Source organism: Aotus nancymaae, unplaced genomic scaffold (genome assembly GCF_030222135.1).
Source record: "Aotus nancymaae isolate 86718 unplaced genomic scaffold, 86718_ANA_hifiasm-v0.15.2.pri h1tg000006l, whole genome shotgun sequence".
NCBI lineage: Eukaryota > Metazoa > Chordata > Mammalia > Primates > Aotidae > Aotus > Aotus nancymaae.
In genome coordinates, this window is record NW_026988417.1 from 62,129,721 (window position 1) to 62,153,865 (window position 24,145).

The 24,145-nt window shown below is 35.9% G+C and overlaps 1 protein-coding gene and 1 long non-coding RNA gene across 3 annotated transcripts in view; one reads left to right on the plus strand and one right to left on the minus strand.

Moving 5' to 3' along the window:
* Positions 1 to 24,145, plus strand: part of LOC135269892 (uncharacterized) — a 323,864-nt gene that overhangs the window by 172,703 nt on the left and 127,016 nt on the right. Inside the window, exon 3 of the long non-coding RNA XR_010338129.1 lies at positions 9,663 to 9,782. This is a non-coding gene — a long non-coding RNA (uncharacterized LOC135269892). The remainder of the gene's footprint in view (positions 1 to 9,662; positions 9,783 to 24,145) is intronic.
* Positions 22,418 to 24,145, minus strand: part of TMPRSS11A (transmembrane serine protease 11A) — a 55,966-nt gene continuing 54,238 nt past the window's right edge. For both annotated transcript variants that reach the window (XM_012473433.2, XM_012473432.2), the window contains one exon: positions 22,418 to 23,242. In XM_012473433.2, the coding sequence (XP_012328856.2) occupies positions 23,081 to 23,242 (162 nt within the window). In that variant the 3' untranslated portion in view covers positions 22,418 to 23,080. The remainder of the gene's footprint in view (positions 23,243 to 24,145) is intronic.

Consider the following 24,145-nt stretch of genomic DNA (forward strand, 5'->3'; position numbering starts at 1 on the left):
CATGAAGTTATATAATTTTTTCATTATTTTGAGATTTTAACATATGAGTTGATTAGCCCACAACTTTTTGCTTTTTTATGTGAAATTATATGAAAACAATTATTCATTAACTAAAAAGAAAACAAGAGAGATTTTTTTTTTTAAATACTATCAAGAACTTTCTTGAAATAATTCCACAACTATATAAAAAGTAGAAAAATACCATCCTTACTTTCTAAAAAGTGTACTTTAGGATTCATGGCATATTTATTTAATAGCTAGCAATAAAACTCTAATGGAAATCAAAATACAGAACCCTCAAAAAGTTCTAAACAGCAGAAGAATTATTTCCTAGTTACACTTTTAAAATCCACATACCACTTTTTGAAATGTTATGCATGAGAAACAAAACCACTTCCTTATTTAAAGATACGTTGTTATAATGCTAAGCAGTATTTTTGGGGTTGTTAGTTTTATTAAAAATTCAGTTAAGCAACTATGTACCTTATGGAAATAATATCAAGCATATTATCTAAACAATATCTAAGAGTTTCAACGAAGTTTTCAGAGAAGTAACTAGAGGTTTGCTAGACGTAGTCAAAATTTCCTAAGCTTCTTTATATTTTTCACATACTGTCAGATATAGTAAAACTTTTAAAGCTACAAAGGACTTACCTATACATTTTAATCCTTAGTGAAGAGGTTCTTTTTTCTGCCTACTCAACTGCTTTGAGATTCCCACTCGAATGAATGACTGTCATGTATTACGTGTGATCTATAGTTGAGGACAAAGGAGGAAATCTCATGTAATTAGAATCGAACTTGTTAAACAAGTTTGAGAGAATCAACTTAAACCAATAGTATGACTTGTGGAACATAATTAGAAACAGACAGGGAATTTCACAAATTAGTAAGAAATTTATTTATTCTGGTAAATTGAGATTAAACACAATTACAGTTGACAGGTATTTTGTGAAAGTCTATGACTACTTCACAATTGTAAAGTGACTTTTAGTTCAAGAGAATCTGACATTTTTTGCTCATGTTATCATATTGTCATACATCTCATTCCTTACCACATCCAGGCAAGAACTATCAGAATGTACTTTCCATACATTAATGGGCACTACTTCTGAATTTCCTCATCCCTATGATTAAATACTGTTTTTTTCATAATATATGAAACAGAAATGTAGAGCAGTAATTGAGTAGGTGCACAAAGTAAGACAAGCAAACAGAATAGTTGGAACTAAAATCCACTTTGTCTTTTTCCAAATATGATAATTTGAAAAAGTAATGCTAACACACTACTACTACTAGAAGAGGAACAGACAGAAGACAGCAGTGTGAGTGTGTGGGAGGTTAGGGTAAGGATGGAGAGCTCAAGAAAGCAGGCAAGACTACCATGGAGGGGAAAAGGGACATTCCTGTCTAACATTGCAAAGAAGCAGGATATAAATTTGGAAGGTTATGCTGGGATTATTTTGTGAGAAATCATGAATGCTAAAGAATTGGAACTTGTAATATAATGATATTGGGTGTTAAAATATGAATGCCAATCTTAGCTTTTTCACCAACTAATTGTGTAGCTTAAGAGAAAAAATTTACTTATTTCTTCATGAGTCACATGTACCTACTAAGAAAATGGGAAACTGAATCAGGAGGTCTTAGAGGACTCTTTCAATTCTAAAATTCTATGACTTTATCTTGTAAAGCACTGATAACTAATGGTTAATAAATTTACTCCAGTACTGCAATTTCAGATATGTTCAATTACTTGTACATCTTTCACATAATGTGCGAACCAGACAACAGAGACAAGAATAAGTGGTTATTCTCTACCCTTCCAAAATATCTTTTTACATACTGTATATCATACCTGACATTCTGCCATTGGGTTTTTTTTTTTTTTAGCTATATATATATATATATATATATATAAAATAATACTTAAAAGTTTAAAAAAATAAAGTTACCTTAACAAACCAATTTTAATTTTTACATGTCAACTTCAAGTACCTTTAAATATAGTTAGTTATATCATGGCATATAACTTTGTATTATGCTTATTATACTTAATGTTATTTCACAAATATATCACTATTACTAATTTTTTTTAGTAGCTATATATTTATAACTTTGTATTTTTTATATAATTTAAAACTCACAAATATGGTACCAAAATTCATCAATTATTTGCAGTTTTAATAGCTGCATTTTAAAAGGTAAATCATATTACGTTGAATGAACTTATCATAAAATACCAAAGTTATCATCTAATGTGAAGTATTTAGATATTTTTAATTTTTTTATTGTAGATGATTCTTTCAATGACCACCTTCACAAATATAGTCTTTCCTTGTCATCCTACAGTTGAAATTTTCTTCAGACTAAACTGAAGAGGCTTATTGAGCCAAGTAATTTAAATATTTTAAAGGCTTATAAAATTTTACTTTTGTTTTAATAATTCTAACTAGTATTTAAACTGTTATTTTCTGGTTTTTTGTTTATGAAACTTTTCTCTAATTATGCATGCTCTTTCTTGTATGTCTTTTTATATCCTGGAATACCCAGCAGCAAAGGCCTTTTTACCACGTAGGTACTTACTCAACATATGTTGTGTAGATGTCCAGTAATTAATGTATTAGCACAGATCCCAGTGCCCTATTGCTATTCACGACAGAACTTGTGGATGAGTTGGGAGAAAGGCATGGGGAAAATTGAATTCAGTCTGAAAGTGACTTCCTGCATGCTCAAGATGAGCTCAACACACAAAGGGAGGTGGGGCAGGAAATCATTGTTTGTGAGGCGAAGGAATTTTTCATAACAGGGACCAGTTAAAAGATGTTGACTCTTCATCTTTACATCCTCAGGGAGTGGCAGGATAAGCCTTGACCTATTCTCTTTTTAAGAAATTGTATGAATGAGAAATGTAGAATCACATTATACAAAAAATATGAGACCTCTGCCTTCCTGTTACAGGCTGATTTTATTCTTCTGGTTGAACAGTCAAAAAACCAAGGCAGCAAGACTGAGAAGGAATGACAGGAACAGTCTGCAGGGACATAGCAGAGATCATTTATATTTCTGTATGCAATGTAAGAACTATTAAGATTGGTTCTTTTTCCTGCTGAGGGGGAGAGTGTGGTTAAGAGACTCATGAAATCTTAAACTCTGGATATATTTCTCTGCAAATGTGTATTAACAGACTTGGTTTAGAAGGAAGTGTGAATCATTCAATGGAACAGTCATAACAGCATTAGCAGAAAAAAACAACCACCAAAAAGCAGATGACCTAAGAAGGTGTGGGCCAGTAGTGTTTTTTTGAATTTGGAGTGTGTTTAGTCATCAAGTCCAGGAGAGCACGGTCATATGGCTATGTTAGGCAATATATTTGTCATGACCCCCCTCACAGAGTTATTGTAAAAATAGAAAAAGAAAGGTAATGGATGTGCTCACCATATGAAAGCTATACATGTTATTTAAATACAAGTATTTATAGTTATTATAAATATAAATTTTAAAATTGGATAATAATTGGATTTTGCAAGTGTGGCTAAATGTAATTTTGTGGCTTATGACTTGCAGGAAGTTGGAGGCAAAGGTACGAGTAGATTCTACCATGTTTCAAAGGCATTTGTCCATTCAGAAGGGATTGTGTCGTGAAAATAGTGTTCTATTTGGAGTTAGAATACACTTTAAATAAAATCTTGACTCTTCTCTTTACTAGTCAGCAAGATCCTGAAAAGTTACTTATCTCTGTGAGCCTCAGGGTTTTTTTAACATGTAAAAATTGAGTTAAAATACCATTCTCATAGAATTACAAAAACTAAATTTGGTCAAATCAAATCAAATGAACTAATAAATGTAAAGCGTATGTCATGTTCAGTAGTTTGCAGTGTATTTGTTCTCAAGGCAGTGTGTGTGTGTGTGTGTGTGTCTGTGTGTGTGTGTTGGTGGGGTGGGGTCATTATTGCTAAGGGGTGGAGAACTCATACAATTTGAAACTAGCCCTAGATGTTTCCAAAATACTGCCCCCTACTTAGATTGGCATGTTACTTTGCTTCCACAAATCAGTCTTATTCCTAAAGCATTCATACAAACATGGTTTAAGAAATCCAACACTCCTTACAAACTGTGATGGCTTTCATGTTGACAGTCAGTGATTTTCTTGTTTTCCACAGGTAATTTTTTTTTTACCTGCACTTAACCATAGGAGGCCAAAGAAACATCTTGACTATAGGCATTCTTTAATCTTGTTAAGGAAAAGGTGTGCATCCTTTACCCCTCTGCTAAGTTCTCTGCCTCAATTCCCTTTGAGCTGCATAGAGTTGTTTTCTTATATGGAGAGTAATTTTCACTTTCCTACATGCATTCACAAATTTTACTCTTGTAATTTTTCTCCACATTGAGAGGAGCATTCAGAGCAAATAAATATAATACATTTAATATGCAACATCATACATCATTTCACCTACTGGAGGGTCTGGCTGATAAACTCTGTTATTAAAGTATTTAGTATATTCACAAAGGCTTTTAAGTGATCTTTTATTTGGTTGATAACCAGAACAGTACAAATACAGAAGACTATCATATGTAGTATCTGTTTTAACAATGATTGTATTATGAAGTTATGACTATTTGTCTTAGCTGGCCCTTCAATACTGCCTAGGATTACAGCTGGGTTTCCCTGGTCAGCGTCAAGCATAGCGTTTATTAAAGCCATTTCAAATATTTCTTCTCTTCCCCAACATGTATTTTCCATCCCTTAATCATTGCACTTGCTTTCAACAGATGAGTTATCTTTCTACTATTGGAGAAACAAAAGAGAAGCCTTCAGATGGACACTCCCTGCACTTCCTGTTATCTTGTCTACAGATCCGTTCCCATCTGCCCATATTCTTCCTGTTATAGCAGAAGAGGTTGCCTCATCCTTTGGGAGGCTAATCTTTCCATTGTGCTCTGTATTCACGTCTTCTTCTTTTCTTTTTCTAAACCTGCTTCTCTAGTATTCCCTGTTTCCACAAGTCCACTCTCATTCACCCAGTTTTGAACCCCAGAAACCTAACAGACTAAGGTGTCATCCTTCACTCCATCTCTTTTCTTGGTGCCCTATGTACATAAATATTTATTGAACAAATTTCTTTCCCTCTCATCACCACTGCCATCACATGACTCCAGCCCACTGTAATCATCAGCTTGATTACTGTCACAGCCTCTGATTAGCCCTTCTGCCTCTACTCCTTTTCCCACTCTGGTTTACTCAGCTACAAGAATGAAGATTACAAATTGAATTATGTCACTATTCTTTTAAAAACTCTTCAGTAGCTTCCCATACACTTAAGATAGAATCTGTTCTTAACATGGGTGGCAATGCCCTGTAGTATCTGGCCCTTGCCCACCTTCCATGCTCATTCCCACCATACCTCTACTACTGTACACTCTATCCATTGAATTTCTTTTAGTTACTTGAATATGCTGTCTGTCTGTCTCTTCCATTTCTGTTCCCATATCTTGGATTATCTTTTCCTATCTCTTTCAACAATTTTTTTCTTAGTTCCCAAATCAGGCTTTTTTTTTGGGGTAGGTTGGTTCCTCTGCAGGGTGATCCAACATCAGTTTACTTCTCCTCTTATACTCATTACAACACTCAGTATACTTTTTTGTTTTATTTTGTTTTGAGACAGGGTCTTACTCCATTGCCTATGCTGCAGTGCATTGGCATGATTGTGGCTCACTGGAGCCTTGAACTCCTGGGCTTAAGCAATCTTCCCACATTGGCCTCCCTAGTAGCTGGGACCACAGGTGTGCACAACCATGCTCAGCTAATATTTTAAGTTTTTGCAGAGATGGGGTCTTGGTAGATTGCCCAGGTTGGTCTTAAACTTTTGGCCTCAAGTGATCCTCCTGCCTTGGCCTCCCAAAGTGCTGGGATTATAGGAGTGAGCCCCTGTGCCTGGCCTCAGCATACTTTTTTGAAATTTGTCTACACAGTAGACAATAGAGTAGTCCACAAAAGAAAGGATTGCTGTGTTCTCAGAAATTGTCACCCTACCTGGCATGGGGTTAATCATTCATTTAATAATTTAAATACTTTATATAAATTACTCAAATAATTTGAATAATTTTTGAATTATTGAGTGAGTGAATAAAACTTCACTGCTTTCTGCTGTACTGCAACTATGTTTCAGCTGTTACAAAATTCACTCTTATAGCATACCTGGAGATATCCTTCAGATTCTTCTTCAGAACAAAGCTTGGTGCTTAGCTGCAAAAAGTATGAATATCTGTCTTTTAATTGTAGATTTGGTTTTTATTTAGGTGTGGTGAGGCTAACCGATCAGGAGACAATTGTCACTGAAAAGATAGTTACTCACAGTTCCCAAGAGGAGGGTGCACACCATGCCACTCAGCGTAGCACCAGCGTCGCTCAGGAGGAAAGGGGCGAAAGAGGTACTATAAGGAAGAGCCTTTATTATAGTTTTTGTGGTAAGGAACAGGTGGGACAAGGTAAGCAGGCTTAGGATTGACTAGTTTGAATAATTTCAGGGGCTCTCAGGCGTAGGCTCTGTCATTAGTTGCATGATACCTGGCCCTGGGGTAATTAGGGCAGGGCCCTAGTAGTGGCTTGGAGTATAAGAGCTCCATAAGGCAGGTAGGAAAGGTTGGCTTGCATATGAAAGGCTGGGCCTTAGTCATTTGCTATCTTTAGGAATTAGTTAGCCCTGGGAGGGGGGCAGTCCCTCCAGGGTCAGCAAGGCTGCAGATGTGAAAGCATCAGAAAAAAAAAGGACATGCTTAGTACAACCTGACCATCTGATAGGTTTGTCAGGGCCTGCCTCAGCTTTCAAGCCAAGGACATGTTCTTCTCCCAGTGGCCCCCAAGCCAATGATTGAGCAAGGTGATGATACAAGAGTCTAGCTATTTCCACTCAGTGTGGATTTCTCTAACAAGTAACCTTTATTTCAGAGTTCCCTGTTGGTCTGGCAGAAATTTTGTCAGATTGTCACTGCTGTCTGACAGGTACCCCTGCCCAGTCCTGCTTCTTTCCTTCTCTTTTAACAGGTGTTACTTTTCAATAAACTTTTGTACTTTGCCTTGTGTAAATATTTGCTGTGCAGAAAGGCCAACTTCTAATAGCTGATACCAAGACAGCTTCAGGAAAACAGGCATCAAGATGAGATTTAGGGACTGGATTCTTCACTACCCAGCTGGTAATGAGGACTTTTTGGTAGGTGGCAATCTGGGAACCTCTAACAAGAGGTGGTAATCTGTTGAAACTTTCACTAGTAGTGAGCTAGGTCAGCATGCAGTAGAGGTGCATTCAATCTAGCAAGAACCCATCTCTACAAAAAATTAAAATATTAGCTGAGCATGGTTGTGCACATCTGTAGTCCCAGCTACTAGGGAGGCCAAGGTGGGAAGATTTAACGAATGCATTTAATATAGCTAACTTGCCTCTTAGGCGCCACAAGTCCCAGGTTTTCTTAACTAGAGCCTTGACTTTGAAGAGCAGATCTATTTCAATTGAGCATTTAACCATCATTGGAATTCAGCAACTCTATCCAATTCTGTGCTTGGTAATCCTCTTTTCCTGCTCATCAACTAAAAAGGTTAGGGCTTCTTAATAATCTACCAACAGGAGTCTTTAGATCACTTACTCAGCTTTTTCAATTATGTCCATTGTCCTCAACTTTTCATTATCTACCTGTTGGACATAAAAGCAACCAAGTAGCAACCATGCACTTTCACCTCCTCAGAATGCCAAACTGCCATTAACAGATAAACTCTACACCCACTGGATAACTCTGTTACTCAAGGAGGCCAGTTGGACAGTTGGTGGCAAGATAGCTATACTGAATACCTTCCATCCTGGAAGGGCCAGCCATTTCTTTTCACAGGAATAGAAATCTATTGCAGATATAGATTTGTCTTGTCTGCCTAGTGGGCTTTAGTCAAGAGCACTATCTGGGTTGTTGTAAACATTCTAACTGGGTAGATACCTTAGAATTGAAGGGAGCCTCTCCTGTCTCCCAGACATTTATTTTTTTAATAATTAATTTCATTGTGATTGTTATAAGTCATTAAAAATACCTTATATTGTCCTGTTCATTTGGAAGTGGAATAAATAACAAATTATTTTCACTTTTTTTTAACATGTAGAGACAAATTCCAGAGAAGTAACAGGTTTTTTGTTTTGTTTTGCTTTGTTTTCCGCTATGAAATATGTTTTTTTCAGGTTATGACTAAGTATAATTTGAGTGGGACATGGAGTTTTGTTTTTTTCCAGTGTCTTGACATTTATATCTATCTTTTCATCTTAATCCCAGCACTTTGGGAGGCCAAGGTGGGCGGATCACGAGGTTCAAGGGATCGAGACCATCCTGGCCAACATGGTGAAACCCTGTCTCTACTAAAAAATACAAAAATTAGCTGGGCGTGGTATCATGCGCCTATAGTCCCAGCTACTAAGGAGGCCGAGGCAGGAGAATTGCTTGAACCCAGGAGGCAGAGATTGCAGTGAGCCGAGATTGTGCCACTGTACTCCAGCCTGGCGCCTGGTGACAAAGCAAGACTCTGTCTCAAAAAAAAAAAAAAAAAAAAAAAGGAATTCTCGGGCAGTAATAATACTGTATAATATAGTAGAAGGAAATTAATTACAACCTTTAAAACTCAGAGACATTGTCTTATTATGTATCGATGTAAATATATGGTAATATTTTAAAGTAGTTATTTTGGAAAAATATATCTATAGCTGTGCAGTGCTGTAAATTAAAGGCCTTAGAACTCATGGTATGAATTCCTGTGGTGAGTGCTCTTTTTAATAACCTACTAGGAACACAAACCAGGCCTCTGCAAAAACACAAATCAGACCTCTGGCAAAGATGTAGCTTCACTGGAGAGGATGAACAAGTAGAAGTGTCGTGGAAAATAAAATTACATTAAGTTTTGACATAAAAACTGTTTTGTTGATTTTTGTTTTTAGATGCTTCAAAGGAAACAACATTTATCTGTTTAAAACAGAGTGATTAGACTATAACAAATAATAACAGCAAATGATAAATAGTAGTTAAGTTTCCCATCAAGGGAGAGAAGTACCTAAAAATATTTACTAAGGTCTCCATTGCTCTGGGGATGGGTGTGTATTGAGGGAATAAAATATAGATGATTAGGAAGTTCTCAAAAAAAATAAGAAATAAATGGTAGAAAGAAATGTACTAGAAATACAATGTTGATTATACCAATATACATGAATTGTTTCAGTTACCGAGTCTTTCTCTAAATTTGGATATTCCAGGCACCTCCTTATATGGAGAGTGTTGATGCTCTCACTTATTGTTTTTCAGTCCTTTGTTAGTTCATGAGCCCCAGATCACTTCCATTGGTATATTTTTTGGATTACAGTGTACCATTTAGTATTTTTCCCCTTTATTTATTTAGTGACTTCTGGTGTAGGAAGAGTCTCCTGAGCTTAAAAAATATTACAACAGTTTAAAAAGTTAGTTTACCAATTAAATCTTCATTATTAATGGAAATAAAAGAACAATGTGTTGTACAGATAACCAAAATTTATGTGCAAAGTATCATTTTTAAAATCAATTTAAAAATACCTATTTCTATGAGCTTTTAAAAATAGATGTCATATGTGATTTTTAGTTTTATATCTGTTGTCTCCCATTAGAAAAATTCAGCAAGGAATGGTCTCAATCAGAGGAATATAATCGTGAATATTTGTCATGGTCATTTGGAAGTACTCCAATTTGTGAAATCCATAAGAGAAAGAGGAAGAAAAACAACACTGGTAAATCAACTAAAAACAAAAACAGAATGTGAAGGGCTGCATGGCTAAGGTTTGCTTTTGGCCTTATTTCCAAATATACCTATGGATTTGGGGTATGCTTATATAAGGGTTTTTTTTGAAGAAAAGTTCATTAGTTAGAATTCCATGTATGAGTACCACATTTTCTTTATCCATTTATCTGTTGATGGACAGTTAGGTTGCTTCCAAATTTTGGCTGTCATGAACAGTGCTGCAACAAACATGGGAGTACAGATATCTCTTTGATATACTAATTTCCATTTTTTTTTTTTTTTGGAGGGAGGGCATATATCTAGCAGTAGGATTGCTGGATTATATGGTAGCTCTATTTTTAGGTTTTTGAGGACCTTCAAACTGATCTCCACAGAGGTTGTATTAATTTTACATTTCCACAGTGCACAAGGGTTCCGTTTTCTCCACATCCTCACCAGCATTTGTTATTGCCTGTCTTTGGATATAAGCCATTTTAACTGGGCTAAGATGATATCTCATTGTACTTTTGATTTGCATTTTTTTGATGATCACCAAGATTGAACATCTTTTTGTATGCCTATTTGTCACTTCTACATCTTCTTTTGAGCAAGATCTATTCAGATCTTTTGCCCATTTTAAAATCAGATTATTAGACTTTTTTTTCCTGTAGAGTGGTTTGAGCTCCTTATGTATTCTAGTTATGAATCCCTTGTCAGATGGACAGTTTGCAGATATTTTCTCCCATTCTGTGGCTTGTCTCTTCTCTTTTTTGATTGTTTCCTTTGCTGTGCAGAAGCTTTTCAACTTGATGTGATCCCATTTGTCCATTTTTTGCTTTCGTTACTGTGGTTGTGTGGTATTACTGCTTAAGAATTTTTTGTTGCCAGGTGCAGTGGCTCACTCCTGTAATCCCAGCACTTTGGGATGCTAAGAGGATGAATCATCTGAGGTCAGGATTTTGAGACCAACCTGAGCAATATGGTGAAACCCCATCTCTACTAAAAATACAAAAATTAGCTGGGGCATGGTGGCGTGCACCTGTAGTCCCACCTCCTCGAGACGTTGAGACAGAAGAATTACTTGAACCCGGGATGCAGGTTGCAGTGAGCTGAGATCTCGCCACTGCACTCCAGCCTGGATGACAGAGAAAGACTCTGTCTCAAAAAAAAAAAAAACTTTTTGTCCAGACCAATGTCCTGGAGAGTTTCACAGTCTTTTCTTGTAGCAGTTTCATAGTTTAGAGTCTTAAATTTAAGTCTTTAATCCATTTTGATTTGATTTTTTTTGTATGGTGAGAGATAGGGGTCTAATTTTATTCTTCTGTATATGGATATCCAGTTTCCCTAGCATCATTTATTGGAGAAACTGTCTTTTCCCCAGTGTTTGTTCTTGGGAACTTTGTCAAAAATGGGTTCACTTTAGGTGTGTGGATTTGTTTCTGGATTCTCTATTCTGCTCCATTGTTCTATGTGTCTGTTTCTGTCAGTACCATGCTGTTTTGGTTATAATAGCTTTGTAGTATAATTTCAAGTCAAGTAATGCGATTCCTCCATTTTTTTTTTTTTTTTTTTTTTGCCAGTTCAAGAAATATTTTATTCTAACACTGAAATACTTATCAGCCGGGTGTGGTGTCTCACGCCTATAATCCCAGCACTTTGGAGACTGAGGCAGTCACTTGAGGTCAGGAGTTCCAGATCAGCCTGGCCAACATGGTGAAACCCGTCTCCACTAAAAATACAAAAATCAGCTGGGTGTGGTGGCAGCACCTGAAATCCCAGTTACTCAGAAGGCTGAGGCAGGAGACTCGCCTGAACCTGGAAGGTAAGAGATTGCAGTGAGCCAAGACTGCACCATTGCACTCCAGCCTGGGCAACAGAAAGAGACTCATCTTACAAATTAATTAATTAATTAATTAATGCAATGAAATAGCTATCTCTTTTCTTTTGAGTTTTTTTGTGCCAAACAGTAAGAGCTTTTATCATACATTTTAATTTTAGGATGATATATCTATATATATATAGATATAGATACAGGTAGATACCTATATATAGATATACAGATAGACAGATATAGATATAGGGTTTTTTTTGAGATGAAGTCTCACTCTGTTGCCCAGGCTGGAGTGCAATGGTGCCATCTCAGCTTACTGTAACCTCTGCCTCCAGGGTTCAAGTGATCCTCATGCCTCAGCCTCCCAAGTAGCTAGGATTACAGGCACCTGCCACCATGCCTGGCTAATTCTTGTATTTTAGTAGAGACAGGGCTTCACCATGTTGGCCAGGCTGGTCTCAAACTCCTGACCTCAAGTGATCCACCCACCTCAGCCTCCCAAAGTTCTGGGAGCCACCATGCCTGGCCTAGGACAGTATATATATATATATATATTTTAATTTATTTTACTTTAGGTGCATACTATATCTGGCATTTCCCCCCATGGTATCCCTCCCCACCGTCCCCAGCCCTATTGTCTCTCCCCTACCCCCCAATTGTCCGCTGTGTGTGATGCTCCTCTCCCTGAGTCCATGTGTTTTTGCTGTTGAACACCCACATATGAGTGAGAACATATGGTGCTTGGCTTTCTGTTTTGGGGTCAGTTTGCTGAGAATGATGGTTTCCAGATTCATCCAAGTCCCTACAAAGGACATGAACTCATTGTTTTTTATGGCTGCGTAGTATTCCATGGTGTGTATCTACCACATTTTCTTTGTCCAGTCTATCATTGATGGGCATTTGGGTTGGTTCCAGGTCTTTGCTATTGCACACAGGACTGCAATGAACATACATATGCATGTGTCTTTAGAGTAGAACGATTTATAGTTCTTTGGGTATATAGCCAATAGTGGGATTGCTGGGTCAAATGGAATTTCTATTTCTAGATCCTTGAGAAATCACCACACTGTCTTCCACAATGGTTGAACTAATTTAAACTCCCATCAACTGTGTAAGAGTGATCCTATTTCTCCACATCCTCTCCAGCATCTGTTGTCTCCCAATTTTTTAATGATTGCCATTCTAACTGGTGTGAGATGATATCTCAGTGTGGTTTTGATTTGCATTTCTCTAATGACCAGTGATGATGAGCATTTTTTCATATGTTTGTTGGCCTCATATATGTCTTCTTTTGAAAAGTGTCTGTTTATATCCTTTGCCCACTTTTGAATGGGGTTGTTTGTTTTTTTCTTGTATATCTCTTTTAGTTCTTTGTAGATTCTGGATATTAGCCCTTTGTTAGATGGGTAGATTGCAAAAATTTTTTCCCATTCTGTTGGTTGCTGATTCACTCTAATGATGGTTTCTTTTGCTGTACAGAAGCTCTGGAGTTTAATTAGATCCCATTTGTCTATTCTGGCTTTTATTGCCATTACTTTTGCTGTTTTAGTCATGAAGTCCTTGCCTATGCCTATGTCCTGGATGATTTTACCCACGTTTTCTTCTAGTGTTTTTATGGTGTTATGTTTTATGTTTAAATCTTTGATCCATTTGGAGTTAATTTTAGTGTAAGATGACAGATAGGGGTCCAGTTTCTGCTTTCTGCACATTGCTAGCCAGTTTTCCCAACATCATTTATTAAACATGGAGTCCTTTCCCCATTGCTTGTTTTTGTTGAGTTTGTCAAAGATCAGATGGTTGTAGATGTGTGGTATTTGTTCTGGAGTCTCTGTTCTGTTCCATTGGTCTATGTCTCTGTTTTGGTACCAGTACTATGCTTTTTTGATTCCTGTAGCCTTGTAGTATAGTTTGAAGTCTGGCAGTGTGATGCCTCCAGCTTTGTTCTTTTTGCTTAGGATTATCTTGGCTGTGTGGGGTCTCTTGTGATTCTATATGAAATTTAAAGTGATTTTTTCCAGTTCTGTGAAGAAGGTCATTGGTAGCTTGATAGGGATAGCATTGAATCTATAGATTACTTTGGGCAGTATGGCCATTTTCACGATATTGATTCTTCCTAACCATGAGCATGGAATGTTTCTCCATCTGTCTGTGTCCTCTCTTATTTCGTTGAGCAGTGGTTTGTAGTTCTCCTTGAAGAGGTCCTTTACACCCTTTGCTAGTTGTATTCCTAGGTATTTTATTCTCTTTGTAGCAATTGTGAATGGGTATTTGCTCTTATTTGGCCCTCTGTTTGTTTGTTATTGGTATATAGGAGTGCTAGTGATTTTTGCAGATTGATTTTGTATCCTGAGACTTTGCTGAAGTTGCTTATCAGTTTGAGAAGATTCAGGTTTGTTCTTATTGCTTAGAGTAGTTTTGACTATTCCAGGTCTTTTCAAATTCCATATAAATTTTAGTATTGTTTTTCTTATTTCTTTGAAGAATGTCATTGCTCTTCTGATAGGGATTCCATTGAATCTTTAGATTACTTTGGATAGTGTGAACATTTTAACAATATTGATTCTCCCAATCCATGAACATGAAGTATCTTTCCATTTTTTGGTGACCTCTTCAATTTCATTTATAAGTGTTTTATAGATTTCATTAAAAAGATCTTTCACTTCTTCGGTTCAGTTAATTCCTAGTTATTTAATTTTATTTGTGGATACTGTACATGGATTTTTAATTTCTTTTTCATATTGTTTACTGTTGGCATATAGAAATGCTACTAATGTTTTTAATGTTGATTTTTTTGCATCCTGCAACTTTACTGATTTTGTTGATCAGTTCTTACAGTTTTTTTGGTGGAGTCTTTAGGTTTTTCCAAATATAAGATCTTATCATCTGCCAACAAGAATAATTTGACTTCTTCCCTTCTAATTTGAATGCCCTTTATTTTATTCTCCTATCTCATTGCTCTAGCCAGGACTTCCAGTGCTATTTTGAATAACAGTGGTGAAAATGCACATCCTTCTCATGTTCCTGATCTTAGAAAATAGACTTTCACTTTTTCTCCATTCAGTATAATACTAGCTATGGGTCTGTCATATGTGGATTTTATTATATTGAGGTATGTTCCCTCTATACCCAGATTTTAGCTGATTTTTATTATGATGGGATGTTAAATTTTACCAAATGATTTTTTAGCATCAATTGAAATGATCATATGGTTTTTATTCTTCATTCTGTTGATATAATGGATCACATTAATTGGTTGCATATGTTGAATCATCATTGCCTCCTAGGAATAAATCCCATTTGATTACGATGAATAATCTTTTTAATGTATTGTTGAATTTGGTTTGCTAGTATTTTTGTGGGATATTTGCATCAATATTCATCAGAGATATTGGCCTGTACTTTCCTTTTTTTGGCTAGTGTTTGTCTAGCTTTTGGTATGAAGGTAATTCTGCCCTTGTAGAATGAGTTTGGAAGTATTTTCTTCTCCTCTATTGTTTGTAATATTTTGAGTAGTATTGGTATTGGTTTTTCTTTAAATGTTTGGTAGAATTCAGCAGTGAAGCCATTGGGTCCCAGGCTTTTATTTACTGGGAGATGTTTTATTATAGCTTCAATCTCATTCTTTGTTATTTGTCTGTTAAGGTTTTAGATTTCTTCATGGTTCAATCTTTGTAGGTTGTATGTGTCTAGGAATTTGTTCATTTCTTCTAGATTTTCCAACTTATTGACATGTGGTTGCTTATCAAAGCTGCTAATGATCCTCTGAATTTCTGTGGTATCAACTGTAATGTCTCCTTTTCCATCTTTGATTTTATTTATTTGTATCTTCTCTCTTTTTTCTTAGTTAATCCAGCTAATGGTTTGTCAATTTTATCTTTTCAAAAAAACCAAATTTTTGTTTCGTTGATTTTTTTTGTATTTTTTTCATTTAAATTTCATTTTTTTCTGCTCTGATCTTTATTATTTATTTTAATCTACTAATTTTAGGTTTCATTTGCTCTTGCTTGTCTAGTTCTTTAAGATGCATCATTAGGTTGTTTAAATGAAGTTTTCTTTTCTTTTTTTGATGTAGACACTTATACCTATAAAATTCTCTGTTGGTACTGCTTTTGCTGTATTATATAGGTTTAGTGTGTGGTGTTTCTATTATCATTTGTTTCAAGAATTTTTAAATTTCCTTTTTTAATTTCATCAATGAATCCCTGGTCATTCAGGAGCATATTATTTAATTTACATATATTTGTATAGTTTCCCAAATTCTTCTTGTTATTGATTTTTAATTCCACTCTTGTGGTCAGACAAGATGCTAAATACTATTTCAATTTTTAAAAATGTTTTAATTCTTGTTTTGTGACCTAACATATGGTCTATCCTTGGGAATGATCCATGTGCTGAAGAAAAGAATGTGTATTCTGCAGCCATGGGATTAAATGTTCTGTAAATATCTATTAGGTCTATTTGGTGTATGGTGCAGATTAAGTCTGATATTTCTTTATTGATTTTCTGTCTAGAAGATCTGTCCTTTGCTGAAAGTCAGATGGTGAATTCTCCAGCTATTATTGTATTGGGCTTATCTCTCTTTTTAGATCTGATCATATTTTCCTTATATATCTGGCTGCTTCAGTGTTGGGTACATATACATTTAAAATTGTCATATCGCTTGCTTACTTGACCCCTTTATATTAATATAGTGACCTTCTTTGTCTCTTCATGCAGTTTTTGTCTTGAAACCTATTTTGTCTAATATAAGTTTAGCTACTCTTTCTCTTTTTTGGTTTCCATTGGCATAGAATACCTTTTTCCATCCCTGTGTTTTTATAGTTGAAGTTATGCTTCTTGTAGGAAACAGATCACTGGGTCTTTTTTTTTTTTTTAATCTATTCAGTCACTCTATGTCTTTTGATTGAGTCCATTTACATTCAATGTTATTATTGATAAGTGGGGACATATTTCATCCATTTTGTTATTTGTTTTCTGATGGTTTTGTGGTCTTCTCTTCCTTATTTCTTTTTCTCCTGTCTTACTTTTAGTGAAGATGATTTTATCTGGTGATACAGTTTAGTTTCCTCCTTGTTATTTTTTGTGTATCTGCTGTATGTTTTCTTTGGTTATAGGTTACCATGAGGCTTGCAAATACTATCTTATAACCCTTTATTTTAAGCTGCTAACAACACTGTTTGCGTAAACAAACTAGCAAACAAAAAACTAACAATGATTTTATGCCTTAACTTTGTTTCCCTGCTTTTTAACTTTTTATTGTTTCTATTTATATTTTATTGTACTGTCTTTGTCTTGAATACTTATTGTAGTTATTGTTTTTGATGGGTTCATTATTTAGTCTTTTTACTTAAGACAAGAACAGTTTACACACCACATGTACTGTGTTATGATATTCTGTGTTTTTCTATGTATTTCCTATTGTCAGTGAGTTTTGTACCTTCTTATTTGTTATTTTATTGACATCCTGTTTTTTCCTAATTGAAGTACTCCCTTTAGCATTTCTTGTAGAACAGGTCTGGTGTTGATGAAATCGCTCAGCTTTTGTTTGTCTGGGAAAGTCTTTATTTCTCCTTCATGTTTGAAATATATATTTGCTGGATATGCTATTCTGGGGTAAATATTTTTCCCTTCAGCACTTTAAATATGTCATGCTACTCTTTCCTGAGCAGTGAGGTTTTCATTGAAAAGTCTGCTGTCAGATGTATTGGAGCTCCATTGTATGTAATTTGTTTCTTTTCTCTTGTTGGTTTTAGGATTCTTTCTTTATCTTCATCCTTTAGAAGTTTGATTATCAAATGCCTTGAGGTAGTCTTCTTTGGGTTAAATTGGCTTGGTGTTCTCTCACCTTCTTGTACTTGGATATTGATATCTTTCTCTAGGTTTGCAAAGTTCTCCATTATTATCCCTTGAATAAAACTTTCTACCTCTATCTCTTTCTCTGTTATATCTTTAAAGCCAAAAACTCTTACTTTGTCCTTTTTAGGCTATTTTCTAAATCTCGTAGGTATGCTTCATTTTTAAAATTCTTTCTTCTTTTGTTTCATCTGACTGTTTTCAAATACCCTATCTTCAGGCTCACTATTTTTTTCTTCTGTTTGATCACTTCTGCTGTTAAAAAACTCTGATGCATTGTTCAGTATGCCGATTGCATTTTTCAACTCCAGAATTTCTGTGTAATTCTTTCTAATTATTTCAATCTCTTTGTTAAATTTACTTGATTGTGTTCTGTATTCCTTTTTTGTCTTGTTTTGAATTTCTTTAAGTTTCTTCAAAATGGCTATTTTGAATGATCTGTTTTAAAGTTCATGTATCTTTTTTTTCTCCAGGATTAGTCCTTGGTGCCTTATTTTGTTCATTTGATGAGGTCACATTTTTCCTGGATGTTGTTAATGATTGTAGATGTTCTTCAGTGTCTGAGCTTTCAAGAGTTAGGTATTTATTGTAGTTTTCTCAGTCTGGGCTTATTTGTAGCCATCCTTCTTGAGAAGGCTTTCCAAATATTCAAAAGGCCTTGGGTATTGTGATCTAAGCCCTATCTGCTTTAAGTGGGCACCCCAGGCTTAGTACCACCCCACTGTGGTTCTTGCAGACTCATAGAGTATTGCCTTGATGATCTTGGACAAGATCTGGAAGAATTCTCTGGATTACCAGGCAGAGATTATTGTTATCTTTCCTTACTTTCTCTAAAGTGAATGAAGTTTCTCTCTCTCTCTCTCTCTCTCTGTTCTAAGACACCTGGAACTGGGGATGGTGTAACACAAGCATCTCTATGGCCAACACCACTAGAACTGTGCTGTGTCAGACCCAAAACCAGCACAGACCTGGGTCTCACCCACAGCCTGCTGTAACCATTTCCTGGCTATTATCTATGTTCATTTAAGGCCCTGAGACTCTACTGTCAGCAGGTGGCAAAGCCAGCCAGGCCTGTATCCTTCCCTTCATGGTGGTGAGTTCCCCCCACCCCTGGGCATATCCAGGGAGCTTTCTGGGAGCCAGGGACTATAGTCAAAAGCTTTAGAAGTCTACCTGACGTTCTATTTTACTGTGGCTGAGCTGGCACTCAGAACACAAGATGCAGTTCTTTTTTCCAAAGGCAGAGGAGACTCACCCCATGGCCATTACCACCACAGGCCCATATGAGTGCTGCCAGATTACCAGTGATATTCCCATGAGGCCAAAGGGCTTTTTTTTCAGCATGTGGTGAATTCTGCCTGGCCTGAGTCTCAACCTTTAGGGAAAGAGGCTCTCTTCTGGCCAAGAGAAGGTCCAGAAATACCAACCAAGGGTCAAGTCTTAGTTGGAGACCCCAAGAGCCCACGTGGTGCTCTATCCCTCTGTGGCCAAGCTGGTACCTAAAGTGCAAGACAAAGTCCCCTTTGCTTATCCTTCTGCTTTTCTTAGTGGGAAGGAGTCTCACCCGTTGCCCACCACAACTTGGAATATTCTGAGTCTCATCTGAGCCCAGCACATCTTAGAGTCTCACCCAAGGTCTTCAACATAGTACTCAGGTATTGCTGCTGGTTCTTCAGGACCCAAGGGCTCTTCCGTTAACAGGGGATGAATCCTGCCAAAACTAGGTCCTTCCCTTCAAGGCAGCAGGGTCCCTTCTGGCCCAGGGTGTGTTTAGAAATGTCATCCAGGAGCTAGGACCTGGAAAGGGGGTCTCATGACTCTGACCAGAGCCCTATCCTGCAGTGGCTGAGCTTGTATCCAAGATGCAAGACGAAGTCCTCCCCACTATTCTGTCCTCTCTCCTCAAATGGAGGGAATGGGTCTCTTGGGGCCATAAGTTGTGCAGCCTGGGATTAGGGGAGAGGTGATGCAAGCACTCTCTCAGCTGGTGTCTCAGTAGGTTACATGTTGTCTCCAATCCACTCTTTCTGGACCCAGTTCAGCACTGGGACTCACCTAAGTGTTTCAATCCTTGTTGCCTAGCTTGGCTGTCAAGTTTATTTGGAGCCCCAGAACACTTTAGCCCATGGCGATGAGGCTCACAGGAACACAAGGTTGGACCACGGGGATAAATGATTCTTCTCTGGTTAAGGCTGGTTTACATGCTCCCTCCATGGGTGGGTGTCAGCTGAGTTGAGTCTGTGTTTGTTTTCTGTTATAATAGGGCAGCACTGAGTTCAATGCCTCAAAAATGCTGTCATTTCTCTAGCACGCCAAAATATTCTTTGCACCACGCTGCTGCTTCCAGGGTATGGGAAAGGCATGGTGTCAGTGATTCAGGACTGTTTTTCCTATCTTTTCAGTGCCTCTTTCAGTGATATAAAGTTAAAATCAGATACTGTGAGTTCTCACATTATTTTTGGTTCTTATGAAGGTGATCATTTTGTGTAGATAGTGTTCAATTGGTGTCTTTTGGGGAGAGGGACAATCAGTGGAGGCTTCTATTCTGTTATCCTGTTCCATTCCTCCCCAAATGGTTGTTAATAATATACTAAATACCCAGACTTCACCACTGTACAATGTATCCATGTAACAGATCTGCACTTTGTATCTCTTAAACTTACACAAATAAAAATATAATAGCGAATGATTATTTGAGAATATTTTATTGGCATTGCCGGTCATGATTGATTAGATTGTGAAATCAATTTAGTTGATGGGGTAAATTTTTTTTTTAAAGTGGAATAGCATTGAATAGCAAAGAGTACAACAAAATAGAAAACAGTAGGTTTCATTACATTTTGTAAGGGTAAGTATTGTTTTATGAAACTTCTGTTTCAAATTTTGTATGTATTTTGTTGTATATGTATGGAGCTGTGATGTGAAACACATTTCCTACTGTGGATTGTGGTCAATCTAGAAACTTCTCAGAGTTTTTAGAGAAACTCTGCTAGAGGGTGTTTTTCATAAAACCTTATCTTCATGGAAAAATTTAATGGTGCTCTATGACTATCCTCTAGTTTAGGCAGAAGTATAAGAGAAATTCTTTGAGCATATTATGTGTGGGGAGATCAATCTGTATTTGAAACAGCCACAGACTGAAGTACCAGTCATGTATTCTGTTATTTCTTTTTGGAACATGATAGTGAATATTCAGTTTGATCAGAAAACTATAGTTTCTTAATATTTGGTGTCATAACTTTGAAGAGTCTCTCACATTTCGAAAAATGATCAAATGAATCCAGAATAGTGGTTCTCAATAGGGGCCAATTTTATGCCTTAGGGGACATTGGCCAATGTCTGGAGATATTTTTGGTTATAATAATTTGGGAAAAAGGGTATGCTACAGGCATCTAGTGGGATGCTGCTAAGTATTCTACAATGACCAGGATAGCCCCTTACAATAAAACATTATCCAGACCAAAATATTAATAGTGCCAAGTTTGTGAACTCAGCTTCAGAGTGATCCAAACTATTATTTAAAAGAAATGTGATTTTTTAATGACAGTTGAAAGATTCATGATATTGGCCTAAAACAAACTCAGTGATATTGTTTGTAGAATGCTCTGATCACCAACTTTATTAGATTAAAAATGACATATCAATATCTGCTTACATGTGACCCAAAATGAAATGCTGCACCAAATAGTTTAAAAATACAATATTTATAATTCTAAGATCATTTCCTGAATCTGAACATCTAAAGTCAGCATTAAATTTTACCACTATAATATAGAATAATTTATATGCTTATTTATATTTATATATGAAGAAGAAACTTTGTCTTGAAGTGAATTCAGAGAATCGGCAGCCAGCTGCCTAAATGAATCTCATCATTTAAAATTCTTACCTTAAGAGTTTTCTACCTTAAGACAGATTTTATAGCTCTCACTTAAAATTTTGTAGATCTGATGATTCAATAAATATAGGGGATAATAAAGATACTTTGTAAGAAAAAGGGAAGGTGAAATTGGTACTTGTGTTCTAGGCCCATTGGCGATGCAAGACTACCTATTGCTTCACTGAGTCATTTATGTTTTCTGGCTTCAGTTGTCTTACACATAACAAATGTATTAGCCTATGTGACATGCAATCTATTCTAAGCTCTAAAATTCTATGAGTCTAAATTATGAATCAAATGGTTTATGAATGAACTGCATATCTCTTTTAGATATTTTAGGATTATTTTCATGCTTCTCAATAGCACATGAGGGAAATTATTATAAAGTAAGTTCATTGTTCCAATTATTTGTCTTATATTTGGACTACATAAGCAAATGACTGCCCAGCCTGCAGACCATAATGTTTCACAGACATTCCATATTCTGTGGAAGCAGAATAGATGCTTCCACAAAACCTTAATTTAATTGTATTACAAAATACATGAGCGTTACTCTTCTAATTACTTCATGAGACACATTGCTTATGCAGTATGTTTTCTCTTTTGGACCACTTTGTTCATGTGTTATATGTAGTAGGTGCTCAAATTTTATGTTTATTTTCAAATTTTTCGGAAACTAGGGTTTTATGGTTGCAATAGTTGGGACATTGCCATAAGCTTTATAAGCTATTTGGCTGTAGCAATGCAAGGGCATAAATTTTTTCTTGCTGCAGAGGAAGGCAATGTTCTTTGATTTTTTTGAAGGTATTAGTAAATTATCAATTTTTTCAGGTATTTAACCATACAATAATAATGTACAAAATTTCCCCCTTGTGGTCGAAACATGTAAGTGCATCAACGAAATGGCTAATTCATTGAGTAGTGTTTTGAGACTACTCATGAAATTACCATCACCTTCCCCCAAATTTTTAACAAATACATAGTCTTGATTAACTAATCACTATATATATTATTTATTAATCAGGATTTTTCTGGTTATATCTGTAGGATAGGAATATCTATGTGTGTGTGTGTGTGTGCACGTGCACGCATGTGCATGTGTGTGTGCATGTATGTGTAGAAAAGTCACCAAAAAATTAGAGGTTTTATAACTAAAAAAAGGTTAGAGGATCTCTGGCTTGTTTTACAATCAGACTTCATTTCCTGCATATGACTTTCTTTTATTGGTATCCCTCAAATGGGTTTAGAAGTAGAAAATTCATTTCTTATGATGGAAAAGTGCTTTGGAAAATCTGATTGAATAAGGAAAAAAAAAGTATTTGTGAGGTCTAGAGAAATGTAGGGAATTATGCAAGGGTTTCTTGAACTCTTTGTCAGTTCAAAAAGTTTCTCAGTTAAAAGGAGACCCTTGACAAAGACATTCTAAAAATCTCATGGACTATCTTCAAAAATTTGTATTGCGTCTCATTTGTGCTTTAACATTTGTGATTTAAAGAGCTAAGTATCTCTACTGTATTTTTCAACCCAGGCTAAACAGATCCATTACTTTACAAATGAAAGTCCCTTATAAATTGGCTAAGGATTATTGGTTGATTAAAGTGATTCTAAATAAGTTATGTTGTGTTTCATGTTGCCAGATGTGGTAATTTAATATCACATTGTTGTACTACACCCACTAAATAGTTGTTTTCTCATGCATATATGACCTGCATACAGCTCTCCTTGTTTTAACTTTTATGGTGAATTAGAGGCCTGTTTTTGAAGCAATCCAGTTTCGGTAATAAGTCACTTGTGTGTAGACTCCAGGCTTGTCCTTTTGACCACAGTTATCTCCCCAGCTCACAATTCCAATAAGATACCAGGTATCTTTCAGATCTCTTGTGACTAAAGGTCCCCCAGAATCACCCTAAAAATAAAAAGGTGAGAAAACAGAAAGTAAATTAGCTAAACATAAAGCTCATTAAGATAAAGCTCTTTTAAGATATTTTGATGAATCACATATTTTGTTACTAGACAATACATGTATAGACTATCAACACAGAGTACTTAATTGAGACATGGATTTTAAAATTACGAAGAGCCTTAAGGTTTAACTTTCACATTTAAAAATTTAAGTTTATTTTGTTAGAGTAAACAGCACTTAGTTAAAAAAGACAAAAATGAAAGAACATGAAGAGGCTTGAAAAGGAATTATGTCCCACGTTTCCTCACGCAGGCTGTTCTCCAGGAGGTAGCCACTTCGTGATTGTTTAATAATCTCTTACAGTATCTAACTTCTTATCACTAGATTATTATACTCAAATTGCAGTGTCTAGACTTAGACAGCAAATATTGATTTTCTCTTGTGGAGTTAGGGATTTAGTTGTTTTACAGCCTCTTTGCAACTTTTCCATACCACATCTTTACATTATATCATCTGTATTTTTGGTTAAATTAGCCTATGTTTAATGGAGTTTGTAAATTGTATTAACTGAAAAGTCAAGTAATATATTTGGATCACAGAAATTTTTTGGCTTTCTTAGAATTAATAACTCTTCATTTTTTAAATGTGGCTAGTATTCTATATACCTAGTAAATGTTGAATATTCCAAAAGATCTACGAACATCTCACAATAATGTTTACTAACGTTCAAGGACATCAGATAGCTTGTTAGTTCTTTTGCTTCCTCTGAAGATGTTCTACCATATTCAAACACACACACACACACACACACACACACGCACACACACTTTTTTTTTTATTTCTTCTGCTCGAATTTGGGCTGGTTACTTTAAGCCTGGTGCAGACCTATAGTGCTAGGTTTATCTG